General features: G+C 38.8%; 1 protein-coding gene across 1 annotated transcript; it reads right to left on the reverse strand.

The window, feature by feature from the left end:
* Positions 1–1,751: 1,751 nt before the first annotated feature.
* LOC132977854 (serine/threonine-protein phosphatase 6 regulatory ankyrin repeat subunit C-like) lies at positions 1,752–15,858 on the reverse strand. The gene is made up of 28 exons (XM_061042745.1): positions 15,507–15,858; positions 14,478–14,561; positions 14,229–14,307; positions 13,535–13,605; positions 13,236–13,436; positions 12,868–12,955; positions 12,303–12,445; positions 11,467–11,679; positions 11,240–11,318; positions 10,986–11,100; positions 10,678–10,760; positions 10,476–10,578; positions 9,408–9,476; positions 9,178–9,318; positions 9,009–9,065; positions 7,962–8,073; positions 7,802–7,873; positions 7,491–7,692; positions 7,183–7,270; positions 6,792–6,909; positions 6,447–6,666; positions 5,978–6,065; positions 5,802–5,885; positions 5,333–5,478; positions 4,951–5,033; positions 4,440–4,522; positions 3,824–3,915; positions 1,752–3,709 (listed from the first exon to the last, which is right to left on the reverse strand). The coding sequence occupies exons 1-28, from the start codon at positions 15,531–15,533 to the stop codon at positions 3,519–3,521; spliced, it is 3,132 nt and encodes a 1,043-aa protein (XP_060898728.1). The 5' UTR covers positions 15,534–15,858; the 3' UTR covers positions 1,752–3,518.
* Positions 15,859–16,113: the final 255 nt, after the last annotated feature.

Below are 16,113 nucleotides of genomic sequence, written 5' to 3' on the forward strand. Positions count from 1 at the left end.
GTTTGTCTAAACAAAATAAACGAGTTCATAATCAGGGAATTCATTTAGCCTCCAAACTGTTTGAATGAATCTGTCAAAAATTAATTCTTCTTTTAGATGTTCAAAAAGTCAGCAATAGGCTTATATATATTCAAAATATAACAGACTTAATTATTAGTGAAGTGATTAAAGTATCTTCAATAGTTAAAACTGAGGATGGATAGAGGTTGGAAATAAACTTTGTACCCTTACTCAAGTGCTGTATTGAAGTACAATGACAGTTCTTTGTAGAGTGTCATTTCATGTTATGCTGTCTACACCACTAGGCTACTTATATGTATTCAATAAATAACACTGGACTTAATTACCAATAGTTCATAAGGTATTTATAAAGTCACCCAAAATGCCAATTCCAGTAGCTTTTCTGTCAATGTGATATATTTGACTTACTGTATAACCCTTCGATAAATTCCATGAAAATCTATTTTGAATACAGGATTTTGATTGGAATATTGTGATAATTTGGTGTTGCTGCTTAGAAAATCTGAATGTTTTACAAATGAGGTTAGGACTTGTTTAAGGACTTTAGGTTTTAGCTAAAATGTATATTTTTTTCTTAAAGGTGTTGAGTCCGGCTCAAACTAACAGAACCAAGAGTACTAATGGAGCACACAGAAGAGAGCCTTACAGCATGGATAAGGAATCTCTCATAAAAGCTCTTTATGCTGCTGATGAAGATAATCTGAGTCTATCCTCTGAAAATAGCCACCTGGTGCTGCAGATGAATAAACTGAAAAAAGAAAACATAAAACTGGTGACAAAAACCAGCATTTTAAATATGATTCTGGACGGGAAGATTCACCTGGCTAATAAAATCTTTGAAGATTTGAAAACAGCTTTAAAGGCTACAGAGACAGAGGCAAGCCAGGATGAGAACAACATGAGAAAGGAAAATATCCTGCAGAGGGATAACAAATTTTCTTCACTCAGAAAATCTTCATGCACAGAAGTTGGAGAGAGAAAAATAAATTGGATTCTGGATGAAAGAACTGGAAAAGACAAAAACTGCCTTTGATAACCAACTGAAAATGTTCAGGGCAGAGTGCAACCCCCAGCAAGATTTTGACTTGCAGCAAATTCATGCTGGGTGTCGGAGGAAGGTGTCCCTTAAAGTAAGGCACACTAATTAGTTTTTTTGTTTTTTCAGATTTGTGAGTTTGTTTTTGAACTATTCCTTACTTTTTAAGGAGCTTCGACAGAAAATGGAGAAGCAAGGCTTCTGGGGCAAAAAGATGCAAAAATGCAGCATTGAGGTGGAAGAGGCTGCAGGACAGGTAGAGAAAAAGGAGGAGTAGGAGGCTGCAGGGAGTTCAGCTCAGGCAGAACAGGGAGAGGAGAAAAGGGAGACAGGCGGCTTCTGGAACTGGATTCACAAGAAAATAAGCAGCAACTGTGACAAGAGACAGGAGGAGGGTGCAGCTTGTCAAGAGGCTGGGCAGTGGTAAACCTTCCATTCACGCCTCCCACACTTCTCCCCGCCTTTAGCCCTACCCTACTCTCACATTCACTTAGTACCTCTTTTACCCCTACACAACACCATACATCTATCTACACCACTCCACCATGTCACATCCACTTGTCGTCTCCTTTCTTAAAAATATTGTAAATGCCTCATTAATAATAAAACAGTTGAATTCAACATTTTTATGCTTACTGTCTATGAGATGATAAGTTTACACAACAGGAGATGGAAAGAAAGAAACAAATGAAAGGACTCTTTAAATGGAGATCATTTATTTATCTTCTGTCGTACAGAATATTCAAGTTGTGAGTATCATCCTGAAATCTGAGTTAAGACGAACAGAAGATCCTCAGTTAGTTCACATGACAATCTTCAGAGCGAATTCTGCAAACATTGTTCAAAGGATTTCACGTCTAATTGTGTTCAGAAATGAAAAACCTCACTTTAAAACTTGATTCATCAAAAGGAACCATTGAAATGCTTAAAATTAAATGGTGTCTTTCACTTGTCTGAAAGTTGCATTCTTTGAATGGACTAGAAGGTTTATCATTTATTTGCATAAGCCAAAGGAGATCCTACCGTAAAATGTAAACTTCAATGTCAGAGTGCAAATCTTTAAAGCCACTTTAGGAAATACAACAGGTATTACTGGGAGAACACATTAAAGTCTGTGTGTATACAGCTCGAAGATAAAACACTTAATGTACAATTCCATTTATAAAAGCTTTATATTAAAAGAGAGAGAGAGAGAGTGACAGCTTTGTACCAAGAAAGGCATATTGTGCTTATTTTGATAACAAGTAAAACAACGATTAAAGGAAACCTTATTTTGCAGGCACTGCCAACTTTTTCACCATCTGAAAAAGGAAAGATATTATCTGGTTACAGCTTCTTAAATATTAGAGATTTGAGGATTTCATTAGTCTTGTATCTGTATACATTAAAAAGGGTTTGGTTTTGAACTGCTAAAAAAACAGCTTCTTAAAGACATCACTTTGGGCTATCATGACAAGAAAAAGAATCAAGCAGTCAGACATTAAATGAATCTGTAGTTGCAGACTTACAGAAAAGTAACATGTACCAAGAACAGAGCTCAAAGCTGGGGAGATTTTCCCTTTGCATCTTCACTGTTCATATCAATACATATTCATTTATTTAAACCCCTTTCCTCATTTCTGGCTTATTTCACTCAAACATAACTTTCATTTGTAGCATAATGTCAAGCTCAAATTGTGCTTGTTATTGCATCCACAGTGGCCTGAGGTAAGTTCTCAATCATTTGGGATTCAAGATAATACAAGTAAAAGAACAACTTCATTTGAAAAACAATTTACACTAGACTCTGTTTCTTCTCTTACTTCAAATATACCCATGCTTGTAACTGCTCCTTTAGCTGAACTGAAATGCGACCAAGGTAAAAGGTGATAATGTAAGTAAAATAAGGTTATTTATATCTTTGTAGTGTCTGCTACTCTCAGAACGGGATAAGAAAATCAGAGTCTCATTATTGCATAAAAGGTTTACAGCACCTGTAAGAGTACGTAAATACATTAAGAAGCTTCGTCTATAATGCACAGCAGCACTTGCAGACACACTCAAACGTATTAAACATGCCATCATCTGAGTATATTTGCACTCGTCACGTTCAAGTGTAGAGAGGCTTTTTGTAGTGTGCCTATAATAAAACTTTCACATCTCATGGTTAGTACTTCATTTAGATAACAAATATATGTGCTAAACTAAACTCACATGAAAAATAGGATAATCTTAGAGGTATGCTACTATTTATGACGTGTAAGACTAGGTTTTAAAGAAGCAATCAATGCTACTGGTGCAAGAGTATATTGAGTACATGCAGACACACATGTACAAATGCCATAGTGCTATGCATGTCCACACGTGTCCCTGGAGACTTCTACTTGTGTGTGGTATATGTGTGAGGGTTTAAGGTACACTAGGATGAAATTTCACTCCGTCAAACACCCCATCAGCCATCAGTGCCCGCTTGGCACTCGACTCAGGCATGACACATGTTACCATTGGACCCACAGGTGGCAGTGATGCCGCAGTTCTTCAGGATGGAGTTGTAGTGGGAGACTGCACCCGCGCTGGCCTCTTTTGGGGGGAAAGGCTTCATGGTGGAGAGGATCAGGGCCAGGCAGTCTGCCACGTTCTTGTTCGGGGCACAGGCCAACGCCGGTGTGTGGCCTGCAGAGGGTCAAAAGGCAAACAGTTACCTTTAAGGTGTTGTTCAGAAACAGTTTTTTCCTTTTGGCAATAATACTCTTTGTCTTTGTATCATATTGAACAATCATGATTTACCTTCCTCGTCGACAGCCATGACTGCTGCTCCTCTGCTCAGTAACACCTGCACTACAGTTGCCAGGCCTTTCCTCGCTGCAATGTGAAGGGGCCTGTATGACGGAGACAGACATGATCTATTACAGAACACTCAGAGGGAATACAATCATATTAAATATCCATATGCCGGTTTACTGGGGCCGATGATGACAGAGCCAATAATGAAAGATGCTCAGCATGTTCATGTCAGGGAGGCTTGTTGAGGTACAAAACATACAGCTGATCCACTCTTAGTAAATAAATATTCACCTGCATTTTCACAATGCATTTCCTTTTTATACTCCATTTTTGAAAATAAACTAGAAAACACAGGACTAAGACTCAGTGGCATCTTGGATGGCCTGCAGCTCCAATCACAACGACCTTAAAGACATGCTCCGCAGTCCCACTAAACAATGAGAGTCGGGAGTTCAATGAAAGAATAATGACTTTTTCCTTAAGAATAATTATTTTATTTTCATTCCTTTCATTTAATTGTCTTATTTTTCAACTCAACGCTCATTATTTCAAACTTCAAGAGTTTTTTTCCCCAATGGACAGCATGAATGTAGCAGCCAAGGCTGAAGAGAAAACTCACATTTGAAGAGTGCTGTTTGTTGCATTAATGAGGGAAGAGTCGCTGATCTCTCCCAGGATCAACAGGGCACACATCTCATGACCCTGCAGAATCAAACACATTGTTAGAAGTCAAGACGTGTAAAGCACTATTTTTATAATCTTACTTAAGATGACACATGTTCTCAATGGAGTGTATCGAGACTACAAATGTAATCAAATCTGCCCTTTTAATCTGAATTAATAAAGTGAATTCCACAAGGACTCAGTGTAATAACACCAAATTATCACATTTTAACTGGTAAAATTATTGCATAGTTGGTAACTGTTGATAATATTACAGGTTCAATCACATATTTTTAAGTAAACATGACTGATGTCATTTTGAACCACTTTATCAACGACGATGTTAGCATACTTCGGTAGGTTATCACATTATTTGGCAGCTGTCACATTACTGCTGCTACACACATGCTACAGTTGTTGTACTCTTGCATGCATGCAGCACATGCATGTGTATAAGTGTATGTGACCTTGATGCAGGCTAAGTGAAGGGCAGTGTTATGATTGACATCCACCAGGGTCAGGTCTGGCTTTGCTTTGTGCAGCAGGAACTCTGAAATGCAGAAAATAATACATTCATAGCAAACACAGGCCTATAGATTTAAAACATTTAAGTTGTGTTTTCAGTTGGAGTAACTTCAAGTCAATGCAATAGAGGAACAGAAAAGTGAGGAGTGTGAGGGTCAGAACAACAATACCCACCTGTAGGAAGAAGACATTTAAAAAATAAATAACTTAATGTTCAGTCTCAGATATTTGTTTTCCTCTTCTTGAGCTAAAAAGTATCCAACGTTGTCGTCAATCAAAGAAACACATTTTAAGACGAAGAGCACAGTAGTTACAGCAACTTACCGACAGCCCTCGTCTGTCCACAGTCTGCCGCAACCATCAGAGCAGAGCATCCGCTATGGTCCACAACATTGACATCTACTGTCTGGGCCAGGACCAGCTCAAGCCCAGCGACATTTCCTGAATAAGCAGCTGCATGCAACGGCGTCCTGAATCCATACAACAAACAAAACAGAAATACAGAATGTGCAGGACCTCTCAACATGAAAATACTGTTCTGTCAGAATCATTCTTCCAGCTATGAAAGGTGTATACATTTGTATTCCTGCAACATGTCACTGTCATTATGGTTTCTTGTATTATTCAAGACATCAAAAATTACAGTTAAGTTAAAAAAAAGTTAGCAACAATTCAATTAAAAAAAAAAAAAAAAAAAAGTCATTACCTTATCTAGACTTAAGTGTGAATAAAGATAAAAAAACAGTCACATGACATAAAGCTTTTATGAAAAACTATTAAGTGCTTAACCCACCTTCCTTTGGCATCACTAACATGGACAATTTGGGGACCAATCGTCTTCAATAGATGTCCAACAGCAACGTCATGTCCATTAACTCTGTGCAGGAGGAACAGGGTTGTTACATTTTGAAAAGCTAAAATGATGTTACTTGATTAACATATACAAAATGAGCATTTCAATCTACTCACAGAGCACAGTGCATGGGAGTGAAAAGGTTTCCTTCCTGGGTGCTTAAAAGTTTGTGTTCAAGTAAAATGTGTAAACATCCCTCATGTCCTGCAAGAACAATCCAGTGGACAAATGGTTAATATGAAACCTTTGGAAAATTATGGTTACAGTATTTTTTTACGTCACAAAGTGTTTAACAGAGAGAAAGTTCTCAATTGCTAAAATGATGCGGAGGATAAAAGACGGTTAGACAGACTGAGCTGCTGTCATTCTACGAGTACACTCTACACAACTACTCATACAAGTTTAGGGCGCGGTCACACTGGCCATCCGTACCTTGCCCAAGCACGCTTCAACCCTAAAGTCCAGTTCCTTTGGCCAGTGTGACCGCGCCCTTAGACAACTTGTCTTAATTTATTTCCATGTGTGCTTCATTCAACAACAAAAAAAACTATGTGGTTGACTTGAACTCTTGCAGTGATTCCTCACCATGGTATGCAGCCCAATGTGTGGGCATGAAGCCTCTGAAGTCCAACATGGAGTCCAGCGGGTCAGCTTTAATAGCAGCTTTTAGCAAAGTTTTGAGAAGCTCTGTGTGACCGAGTGAAGCTGCGAGGTGCAGCGGGGTCCTTCCCTGAGAGTCTCTACAGAGCGCTGAGGCCCCGTGTTCCAGCAGAGCAGAAACACAGTCCTCACTCCCCAACATGGCCTGCACAGGGGAGGACACATGATATGATATGAGAGGGAAACACACATATAGACCCACATCCATCCAGCACTGTGCTAAATTGACATCAGGTCATGTTTAACCATAAGAAGAGCAAATACACTTACAGCTCTGTGTAATGCTGTGAAGCCCTTTTTGTCTGCAGCATCAGCCTTTGCTTCTTTCTCCAACAGGATGTGGACGCAGTCAGTGTGGCGTCCCAGAGCTGCCAGCATGAGAGCGGTCCTTCAAATGACAGAGAACAAACTTGTGTTACCACTCAGAGAAGGATTTTATGTTCAAGTCAGACTTTCATGGGGTAACTTGGCTGCATTCGACATTTCTGGAAGTAATTTTAAATTTGCGATCACATCTCTACAATATGTTGACTTAAAGATACAATACATGGATTCCTCCACCAGGGGGCTCTCAATCAATACTACAATAACGTCAAGGCTCCCCGCTAGCCTTGGGAGTTCTCTCTGCTTAACAAATCAAATAATACAAAATATGACTCACTGTCCCTGAGTATCTGGACTGCTGATGATGTCAGCACTTTGTTCTCTGTTGACCAATAAAAGCAGACAGTCCATTTGGCCCTCAGCAGCTGCACATGAGGAAGGGAAAAGGAGAAACATCAAGATAAAAATATCAGTTACACAGACATTGGCTCAACATCTCATTAAAGCACCCTTCCAAAGCATCCATCAGCCATCAGTCAAAACTAAAACCAAATATTTACTGTATATTTTAAAGTTCTTTCTTAAGTTGGTTCCTCAAACCTATCGGGCTTCAACACACACATATACACACACACAAACACACACCTGCAGCATGGAGAGCAGTCCACTTGTGCCTGCGCTCCTTCAGCGTGTAGGAGGCTTGATGCTCCAGCAGCACCTCCACACAGGTGGCATAACCTCGCTGAGCGGCCAGGTGAAGGGCGGTTCTTCCTTCAATGTCCCGCACATCCAGACTAACTAAGGTCTCAGACAGCAAACGTAGCGCCTCACAGTGGCCATAATATGCCTGGAAGAGCAGAATTCATCACAATAGAAGAATCAACTGTCTGCAAAACATGTTATCTTAATGAAGTCATGCCTTTACTGTGCATTAATTGTGACCACATGCTACTCACAGCTAAGTGCAAAGGACTGACTGGAATATTACTTTCAACCTCTTCCAGGCAGTTGAAGGAAATCTCCAGGAGCTGCAAAAGTGAGAGAATAAAACACCTCAAAATCGGAACATGAAATGGTATTTCTTTTACTGCATATAAAAAAAAATAAAAGTCTGACCAGTTCCAAGTGCTGTTTGTTCCCATAAGCAGCTGCATAGTGGACGGCACTGTAACCCTTACTGTTCTTCAGAGTCGGGTTCGCCCCATTATCAAGCAAGTAGTCCAAACACCTGAACACAGAGAAGAGGACCAAGAATTCTGTCAGGGTTTTATTTGTCTTCTAGCAACCAAGGGTTGTCAAAGTAGTATTTTTTTTTCTAATTTACTCCCATTTTTTTCTGGGAAATAAACTTAAAGGTCTGTTCATTAATTTGTCTGTGTAATGTCCTTGCATCTGTTTCATACGAGTACCAAATAATTTACCATATTGGTATGAATAAAAGACAGGGTTTCCCTTGAAAGAAATGGTAAGTGTGAAACAGCAGGATGGAGTTAAGAGAGAGAGAGAGAGAAAGAGAGAGAGAGAGAGTCAGGTGACAACTAAAATATAATGCAAAGGCTGCTTCCGTTTCCCCACATTTATTGCAGTCGAATCCACAATGATTTTACTAAAGAAAAGTGTATTAATTAGCTTTTTATTAAATGTGGATTTCTTCCCAGACAGCAAAGAGGAGGAAGAGAGGAGGATGGAGAGAGAAGACAGAACCAGAGAAAAATAGGAGAAAGAAAGTAAGCGAATTACAAGATTTGCTCTTAAAAAAAGTATTTTTTCTAAAAAGAAAAAGTCTTGAAAAGGGGGTTGTCCTAGAATTAGGGTCGTCTTACATTCAGACTGATGCGGTAATTTTAAAAGTATTTCATGTAAATATTTTATTCTAAACTATTAACAAAGAGTCTTACATATTTTGTTATCTTCTAAAGTAATGAAAGTATACATTTTACCTTTCTTGTTAGGTCTGATAGTTGCACAGATTTAAATGATGTCGTCTTTTGTGGTCTCTGATTTCACTTTTAATAACTCTGCAGTTTTACCAACACATATTCCAACATGACCTCTACATTTTGATAACTACTGATTACAGTGGATCTTATAACTAAAATATAAAGACACATTTGATCCTAAATAAAATGATACAATTTTTCACATGATAAATATGGGACTTACAGAGAGGCTTCGTGATCACTTTCCTTGCTGTAATCAGGCCCTGAGTTTGTTTCCCCTCTGTGAAAGAAAGAAATCAAACGTATAAAACTCCCTGGAATCAGTTAAGAAATGTCCTCTGGATGCCGCCCTGTTAAACTGATAGTAAAAAGAGTCAAAGGCAAATACTCACCCACAAAAAGTGTGTGAAGCAGCAGCGTAGTGTAGAGCGCTGCAGCCCGTCAGGTCCAGCTCATTGACCTCAGCACTGGCTCTCACCAGAGAGATTGTGCACTGGCTGTTCCTGTTAGCTGCAGCGTAGTGCAAAGGAGATCTACCAGGTGCAACAGGAGACAGAAAGCTGTGATATCAGGTACAAAAGCAGAGAGGAATTCTTAGCTCCACATATTCACCACTGCTTACCTTCCCAAATTATCTTTGACATCCAGGTCAGCTGCACTACTCAACAGCAAGTTCAGACACTCAATGTTCCTATTACACATAAAGACATGAAGAAGTACAGATTTTAGGGCTGCAACAAACAGTTACTTTCATTTTCAATAAATGTGTTCAACATTTTTCCATTAATTTATTTCTGTTGGATGAATTAAGACTCAGACTGTTGTGCGTTATGCTGATCAGTTTTCTCAAACACAAACGTCATTCTTAAATCTCGTTTGATCAACCGACAGGTATTCTGTTTAATGTCATAAGGGAGTAAGTAAGTAAGATAAAAAAAAATATATATATATATATATATATATGTATTTATACACACTGTATATTAAAGGTTTCAAACCCACTAGGCATTGCCTGTTGTAGAGTAAGCTTTAAATAAGCAGCTGATTTACATCTGTAACAGCAGGATTATGAACAGTGGGGATTTTACATGTTAGATTTAAGTTTTCACCTTTCTTAACAGGGCAAAAAACAGTGATGCATAATGAATTATACCAGACATGAAGTGGAGTTTAACAAGATTAAAAACTTTTAACAATTTGAAATTATAAAACTGTTGTAATATCAACTATTGCAGAACTTTATAGAATACAATTATTTTTTATTGTTCATGTTTAATAAATAACTTAAAAGGATACCTACATGAAGAAAACACAAACATTCATACAGCCTTATAGGCTATTAAATATTAGTCTATATTAATATAAATAAACTATGATAAATAGTTACATATATCAGTTTACTGATAAAAATATGTTTTCTCTATGTAAAGTGAAGCAATGAAGCTCAGCGTGAGCTCAAGCACAAAGTTTGTTTTTTACTCCTATCATTCATTCATTCATTCATGTTACTCTCTCTCTTCCTCTTCCCCATCTCTCCCTGCTCCAGTGATCATCTGGTGTTTAATCTCTAAATACTAAAACAAGTTAACCAATCAGATATAGCCACCACCTCAATGTGGGGGTGACAGTGGCTCAATCTGTAAGGACCAAATATGGAAACTGAAATATGTGTGTTTGTGTTTAAACTCACCCTCCAGAAGCAGCAGCATGCAGGCAGGTCCTCCCATGTTCGTCCACCGTATTAATATCAAAGCCAGCCGATGATGTCTGAGAAGGCATGATGTAAAACTGGCCTGAAGGATCAGAACAATAATGCTTTTAAAATCGGAACACCTCGCTTTGTGTCAGTTACCAAAGTGTAAAAAAAGAAAGAACAGATCGAGGGTTCTCACCATTGGACAGTAACTTCCGACAACAGTCTGGAAACCCGTAGAGTGCTGCCAAATGTAGCGGTAGCATCCCATTAACTCCCTGTCTTTAGAGAGCATAACAAGAACATTTAACTTTCAGAGTTGGAAATATCTGTATTTAGTTGGACATTAAGTGTGAAAACAAAAAAAAGAAATTTTCTTGATGCATTTTGACAATCAAGGGACTTCCTTGGTGTTTTAAAGTTTCTATGTACAGCTAACATGCTATATTAATATTGAATGAACATTCAGCAAGGAAACTTCACAGTCTCGGGTTTAGACAGACATACCTGGTCTTGTCAGCACCATTTGTCAGCAGAGTGCTTATCAGTAACTCCTGGCCATATCTGGCAGCCAAATGAAGAGGAGTGTTTCCAAATATATCAGAACAGTCAATCTCCCCACCTGTGTAAAGAGGGTAAAAATAGATGCAATGTCATTGAGAGCATGCTCTGATGTAAACAGTCAGAGTCTTATGAGCAATAAATAATATGTTCAAGAGGATCCTGTGGATAGTTTAAACTTGTTTTGTAATTTATCTTACCGTTTTGGATTACAATCTGGGAGCCTGTGAAGCGCCCATGCATAGCAGCCATATGCAAAGGGCTCTTCCCTTCTTTATTCTGTAAACAAAGAAAATGGAAACAAATTAGGTTAAAAAGTAGGCAAAGTTATTATGTGTAGATAACACCATTGAGACTTCACTCTTTAAATACAGGTTTATTTTATTTGCTTTTATTTGAACCACTTAATAAGAAACAAACTCATAACCTGCACGTTCACGTCAGCACCGTTGTTGATCAGCAGCTCTAGACACAGCACCCCGCTGGCAGAGGCGGCGGCCAGATGCAGTGGCGTGCTGCCGTAGTGGTTCGGTTGGTTGATGTCGGAGCCGGAATTCACCAGCTCAGTGGCCACGGCATCTTGCCCCGTGTGACAGGCCATGTGGAGCGCTGTGTTCCCAAACACGTTGGGTTCATCAGTCTGAGACAGAGGAGGAAAAAAAAAACAACAGGTGAAAATAAAATCAAGCATGTCTGCAAATTTGAAAGCATGGGGAGCCTCATTGATCAGCTAACGATAATAACGATGTTAAGAGATGAGTGACTTTGCTGATGACACACGGGCAGGAAAGGAGAAGCAGATAGGCTTGTAAGTTTTGGCTTTCTCAAAATCAAGAGGAAGGTATATGATGTGTTTTTGAGACTGTGTATAAGAAGTGGATAGAACTCAACTCAATAGCCTTTAACCTGCATTCTTTCTGATGATCAACAGAAGGTGACTCCACCTTTTGCAAAAAATGAGTCTGATTGTACAGAAGGAGAGGAGAAAATGTCCCTATTTCTCTTATAGCCTAGATAGGTAGTTTCAAGGCTGTGGTAATACAGCATTATGTTCACTTTGTAAATCGTGGTTCCATTAAGAGTCAAATCAGTAGATAAGGACAGGGTATCTTGGACATGGATCTTCTTTGATTCTCTGACCAACCCTCTGCAGCAAGAACAAGCACATTTAATACAATAGCCCCAAATGGAAGGCACACTGCATTAAAAACAATGCAGCTATAATCATTCATTATAATGATATTATTATTTTAGCCACATTACCTCCACCATCAGCTTCAACAGATATTTGACCGCATCCAACTGTCCACCAGCAGCTGCAGCATGGAGTGGAGTGTAACCTTGTTTGTCCTTGCACATCACATCCGCGCCATGTGACAACAGCAGCTTCACGACTCCAACATGTCCTGAAAGAAAAGAAATGTCCTTCAACCATCTTCTAGCCACAACATATCCAAGGAGACCAGTCTTTCTTGCTGGCCTGTATGCAAAGTGTTCAGAGTGTTCAGGCTTTTCGTGGCAGTGACCTGTTTAATAAAACATCAAATTATGTGATTTCTATACCTAAAAGATTGTTTTTAGTCCACAAAAAGTATAAACGGCCCCAGCAATACACATACATATATCGTTGTTCTATCCCTTGAACAGTATCCCCCAAAAAAGTGTCAACTTGTATGTTCTGACAGTAATGACCACCTATACTTTTCAGAGTCCGTTTTCTCTTGGTTGTATCTTGTTAGCCTTTTGCTGATGTTATACATTTATGCTTTATGACATCTGCTCATTGTATCATTCATCAAAAAGACTGACAACATAAAACACCCCTTACCAAGGTATGCAGCCCAGTGGATGGCCTGCCTTTCCTTCTTGTCTTTGGCATTCACATTGGCACCTTTGCTCAGGAGCAAGCCCACCATCTGCACAAAACATTGGTGGAAAGCAACATTTTGTGTAAAAATCTATCAAGAAAACATATTTACTTTTATCATTGGAGGACAAGATATTGTTTAAAACTATCAATTCATAATAAGACCCAATCCTTTATCCATGCTGCCGCAACAACTGTGAATGCCCCGAAATATCCCCGTCATCATCAATTTCTAAAGCAAATTTAATTTCATATTTTCTTATGTAAGAAATGTTGTGTTGTAAAAACTATCATTAGCTTGTTTTAATAGAAAATAAAATGATATTTACCTCTGCGTGGCCGCTGTGGGCTGCATGATGCAGTGGTGTCCTTCCTGATCTGTCGGCAACATCCAGGCTGCACACATGTGGTATCAGAGCTGAGGCGCAGCCTGTAGCCCAGTTTGCAGCTGCCATGTGTAAAGGTGTGTGCCAAAACTTGTCCCGAATGTTGACCTCTGCTCCGTGCTTTAGTAGCAGCTCCACAGCTCTCTGAAGGAAATGACAAAATTCAAAGGGTTGAAGTTAATTCTGGAGGTCAATCCCTAAAAGAACAAAGTCTATCTTTGTTATTTTCAAAGGGTAAATACTTCATTTCTTGAGGCAGCAGCCCGATGTAAAGGAGTCAGCAATCCCTGATCCTTAGCGTTGAGATATGCACCTGTAGAAGTAAGCAAATATAGGCTTTACTTATTCAGTGTCTTGGGTAAATTTCAGTTTCTCTATCTATGTAGCCCTCTTTCATGTATTGTACTTATTAAGCTGAGCGTACACTGTGTGATTTCAGTCCAATTTAGACCCATACATTTTTGACTCGTAAGACGAATTTTGAAGTTGGGTCAAATTTCAGTCCGATCGTCCGGCGTCAGTGCAGTGTACACTGAGGTATGACAACGGATCACGGCCCGATCTGCTGCTCACGACCGATTGGATGAATTCTGACACAACTGAACAGTGAGAGCAGAGCTACGAGTCAATTTCCCGACTCTGAAACTTTTTTTTTTCCAGATCGTACTTGCACAAAATAACTCTCAGCGTCTGAAATCACCATGGCAACAACAGGCATGCCTGTTAAATCTGTTTTACCCCCCTATCATGAAAGAAACTACGGCAGAAATCAGTGAGCTGACCTTCTGCCATGAATTTTAAACAATCGTATTTAAACAGTGTATGCCAGGCTTTAGTTTAAAGGCTGACCTGTAAAAATAAAAAAGCATAAAGTGGATAATAGGCTTCATTCTTATTTTTGAAAAATGACAAAGGTTATTTCAAATGATTTTCTACCTGAAGTAATAAGTAGGTCCATAATGTGGACATCACCCAAATAAGCAGCAGCATGAAGTGGTGTGGTTTGTTCCTGGTCCTAAAAGAAAATAAATTGATGACAGTTATTACAGTTGTAGGTCAAAGTTAAAACACGGACAGGAGGGATTAATGGCTGAATCCTTTGTACAAGTACAATGCAAGTCTGCATTTAAGTTTCCTCCACACATCCACCAAAATGATGACAGAATTATTAAGGGGTACTATTACCAGTGAATTGACATCTTCGTTATGGTTCAACAGAAATGTCACTTCTTCTGCATTTCGGCTGAATATAGCCTGGACCAATGGAGACTGAAAGATAGATTTGATGGATTTAGTTCTATAACACATAATGACTCTGAAATCATCCATACTATAAACTCAAGTATTAAACCTAGTTGATGGTGCAACCTGCTTCACTTAAGTTAAGGGCATCACGTTAAACATAAACCCTAATGCACTGGCATTTATTTGACTTAAGAAATAAACTATCTTAGGAATACATTTCATTTATGTTTGTATGTATATATGTGTTGTGTGTTTGTATGTATGCTGGCTGCTGGAACACCTAAATTTCCCTGCTGGGATGAATAAAGTATATCTTATCTTATCTTATCTTCAAATTCAGAAAAGACTGGCCAAGGTTTACTCTTTTCTTTACTTCAGACCCATATGTTTATATTAGCATGAACAAGTTTAAGAAGTATACATATAAATACAACACAGTGACAAAAGGATATAAAACACTACAGATCACAATAATCAAAACTCAAAGAGACATTTAATCCGAAAGAGGAAAGTCTTGTCACTTAGTGTGGACTGAGTAAACACCATTAAGATTTCAGAATCAATGTATCGACGCATTTATAACATTCACAGTACAGCATTACATTAGTACACTTGTCTTGGTAATTTGAGAAAGCCACATGCATGTAGTGATGATTGGTCGGATGCAAACAGCGTTCAGCTTTGCCACAGAGATGAGCTATTTAAATCTGAATGTTAAAAGTGTTTCTAAGTTAGGGTTTGGACTTGATCCAATACGCAGCACAATGTCCACTATAGCAGGGTCTACATGCATAAAACAAATCATTTTTTTAACATAAAGCTGAGTCTTTAGTCTATTTTGTCATAACAAGTGATATGTATCATTAATTAGCCCTGTAGCAAACTTTGCACAACATTTTGCTAACACCATCTGGTGCTGGGACAAACAGTCAGTTTTATAACGCTAAGTTGCACAGCTTTATTTATTACCTGGTCCTTGATATTCCTTAAATCCATGTTTGAATCACTCTGCAATCGTCTTCATTTAAACTTGAGTGTAGAGTTGACTACATGACACTCTTCGCAGCTAGTTAGCTTAGCTTGTAGCTTAGTTGGCGACTGAGATATGTGATGTGTAGTTACGGTACTTATGCTGCATTCAAGTTCTCCTCGGATGTTCCCAGTTTCCGAGTTGTGAAGTCTTTCTTCCGACTTCAGTGCGTTCACGTGATTTCAGTTCGGAAAGTTCGACTGTTGTAATAACTTAAAAAAAAAGTCGTGGATAGTCCGAAGAAGATGTGTGAATATCTGTTGTCGGTTATATTTTTAGAAAATAGTTTATGTGCAATACGTAAATTAATAAAAAAGTATCTTAACATTAACAACATATATTGCCCCCCCATGTGATGACAAATATGACGTCAAGTCGGGTACCTAGTGTTTTCCCGAGTTTACGAGTTGTCGTTCCGACACGAGCAGGCGTTCAAGTACATTTTACATTCGGAAACTCGTTTTCCCGATGTGTCCGATACCACATGAATGCAACACACAGAGTGACCAGGATATCGCGAGGGAACGCACAGCAACGTGATTTAGT

Source organism: Labrus mixtus, chromosome 7, assembly GCF_963584025.1.
Source record: "Labrus mixtus chromosome 7, fLabMix1.1, whole genome shotgun sequence".
Classification (NCBI taxonomy): Eukaryota; Metazoa; Chordata; class Actinopteri; order Labriformes; family Labridae; genus Labrus; species Labrus mixtus.

Excerpts from the sequence above, each read along its gene's own strand:
- LOC132977854 (XM_061042745.1), bottom strand. The coding sequence starts at position 15,533 with ATGGATTTAAGGAATATCAAGGACCAG. Across the intron at positions 9,319-9,407 it reads GTCAAAGATAATTTGGGAAG|ATCTCCTTTGCACTACGCTG; the intron begins GTAAGCAGTGGT and ends TGCACCTGGTAG. Across the intron at positions 7,874-7,961 it reads ACAAACAGCACTTGGAACTG|CTCCTGGAGATTTCCTTCAA; the intron begins GTCAGACTTTTA and ends TCACTTTTGCAG.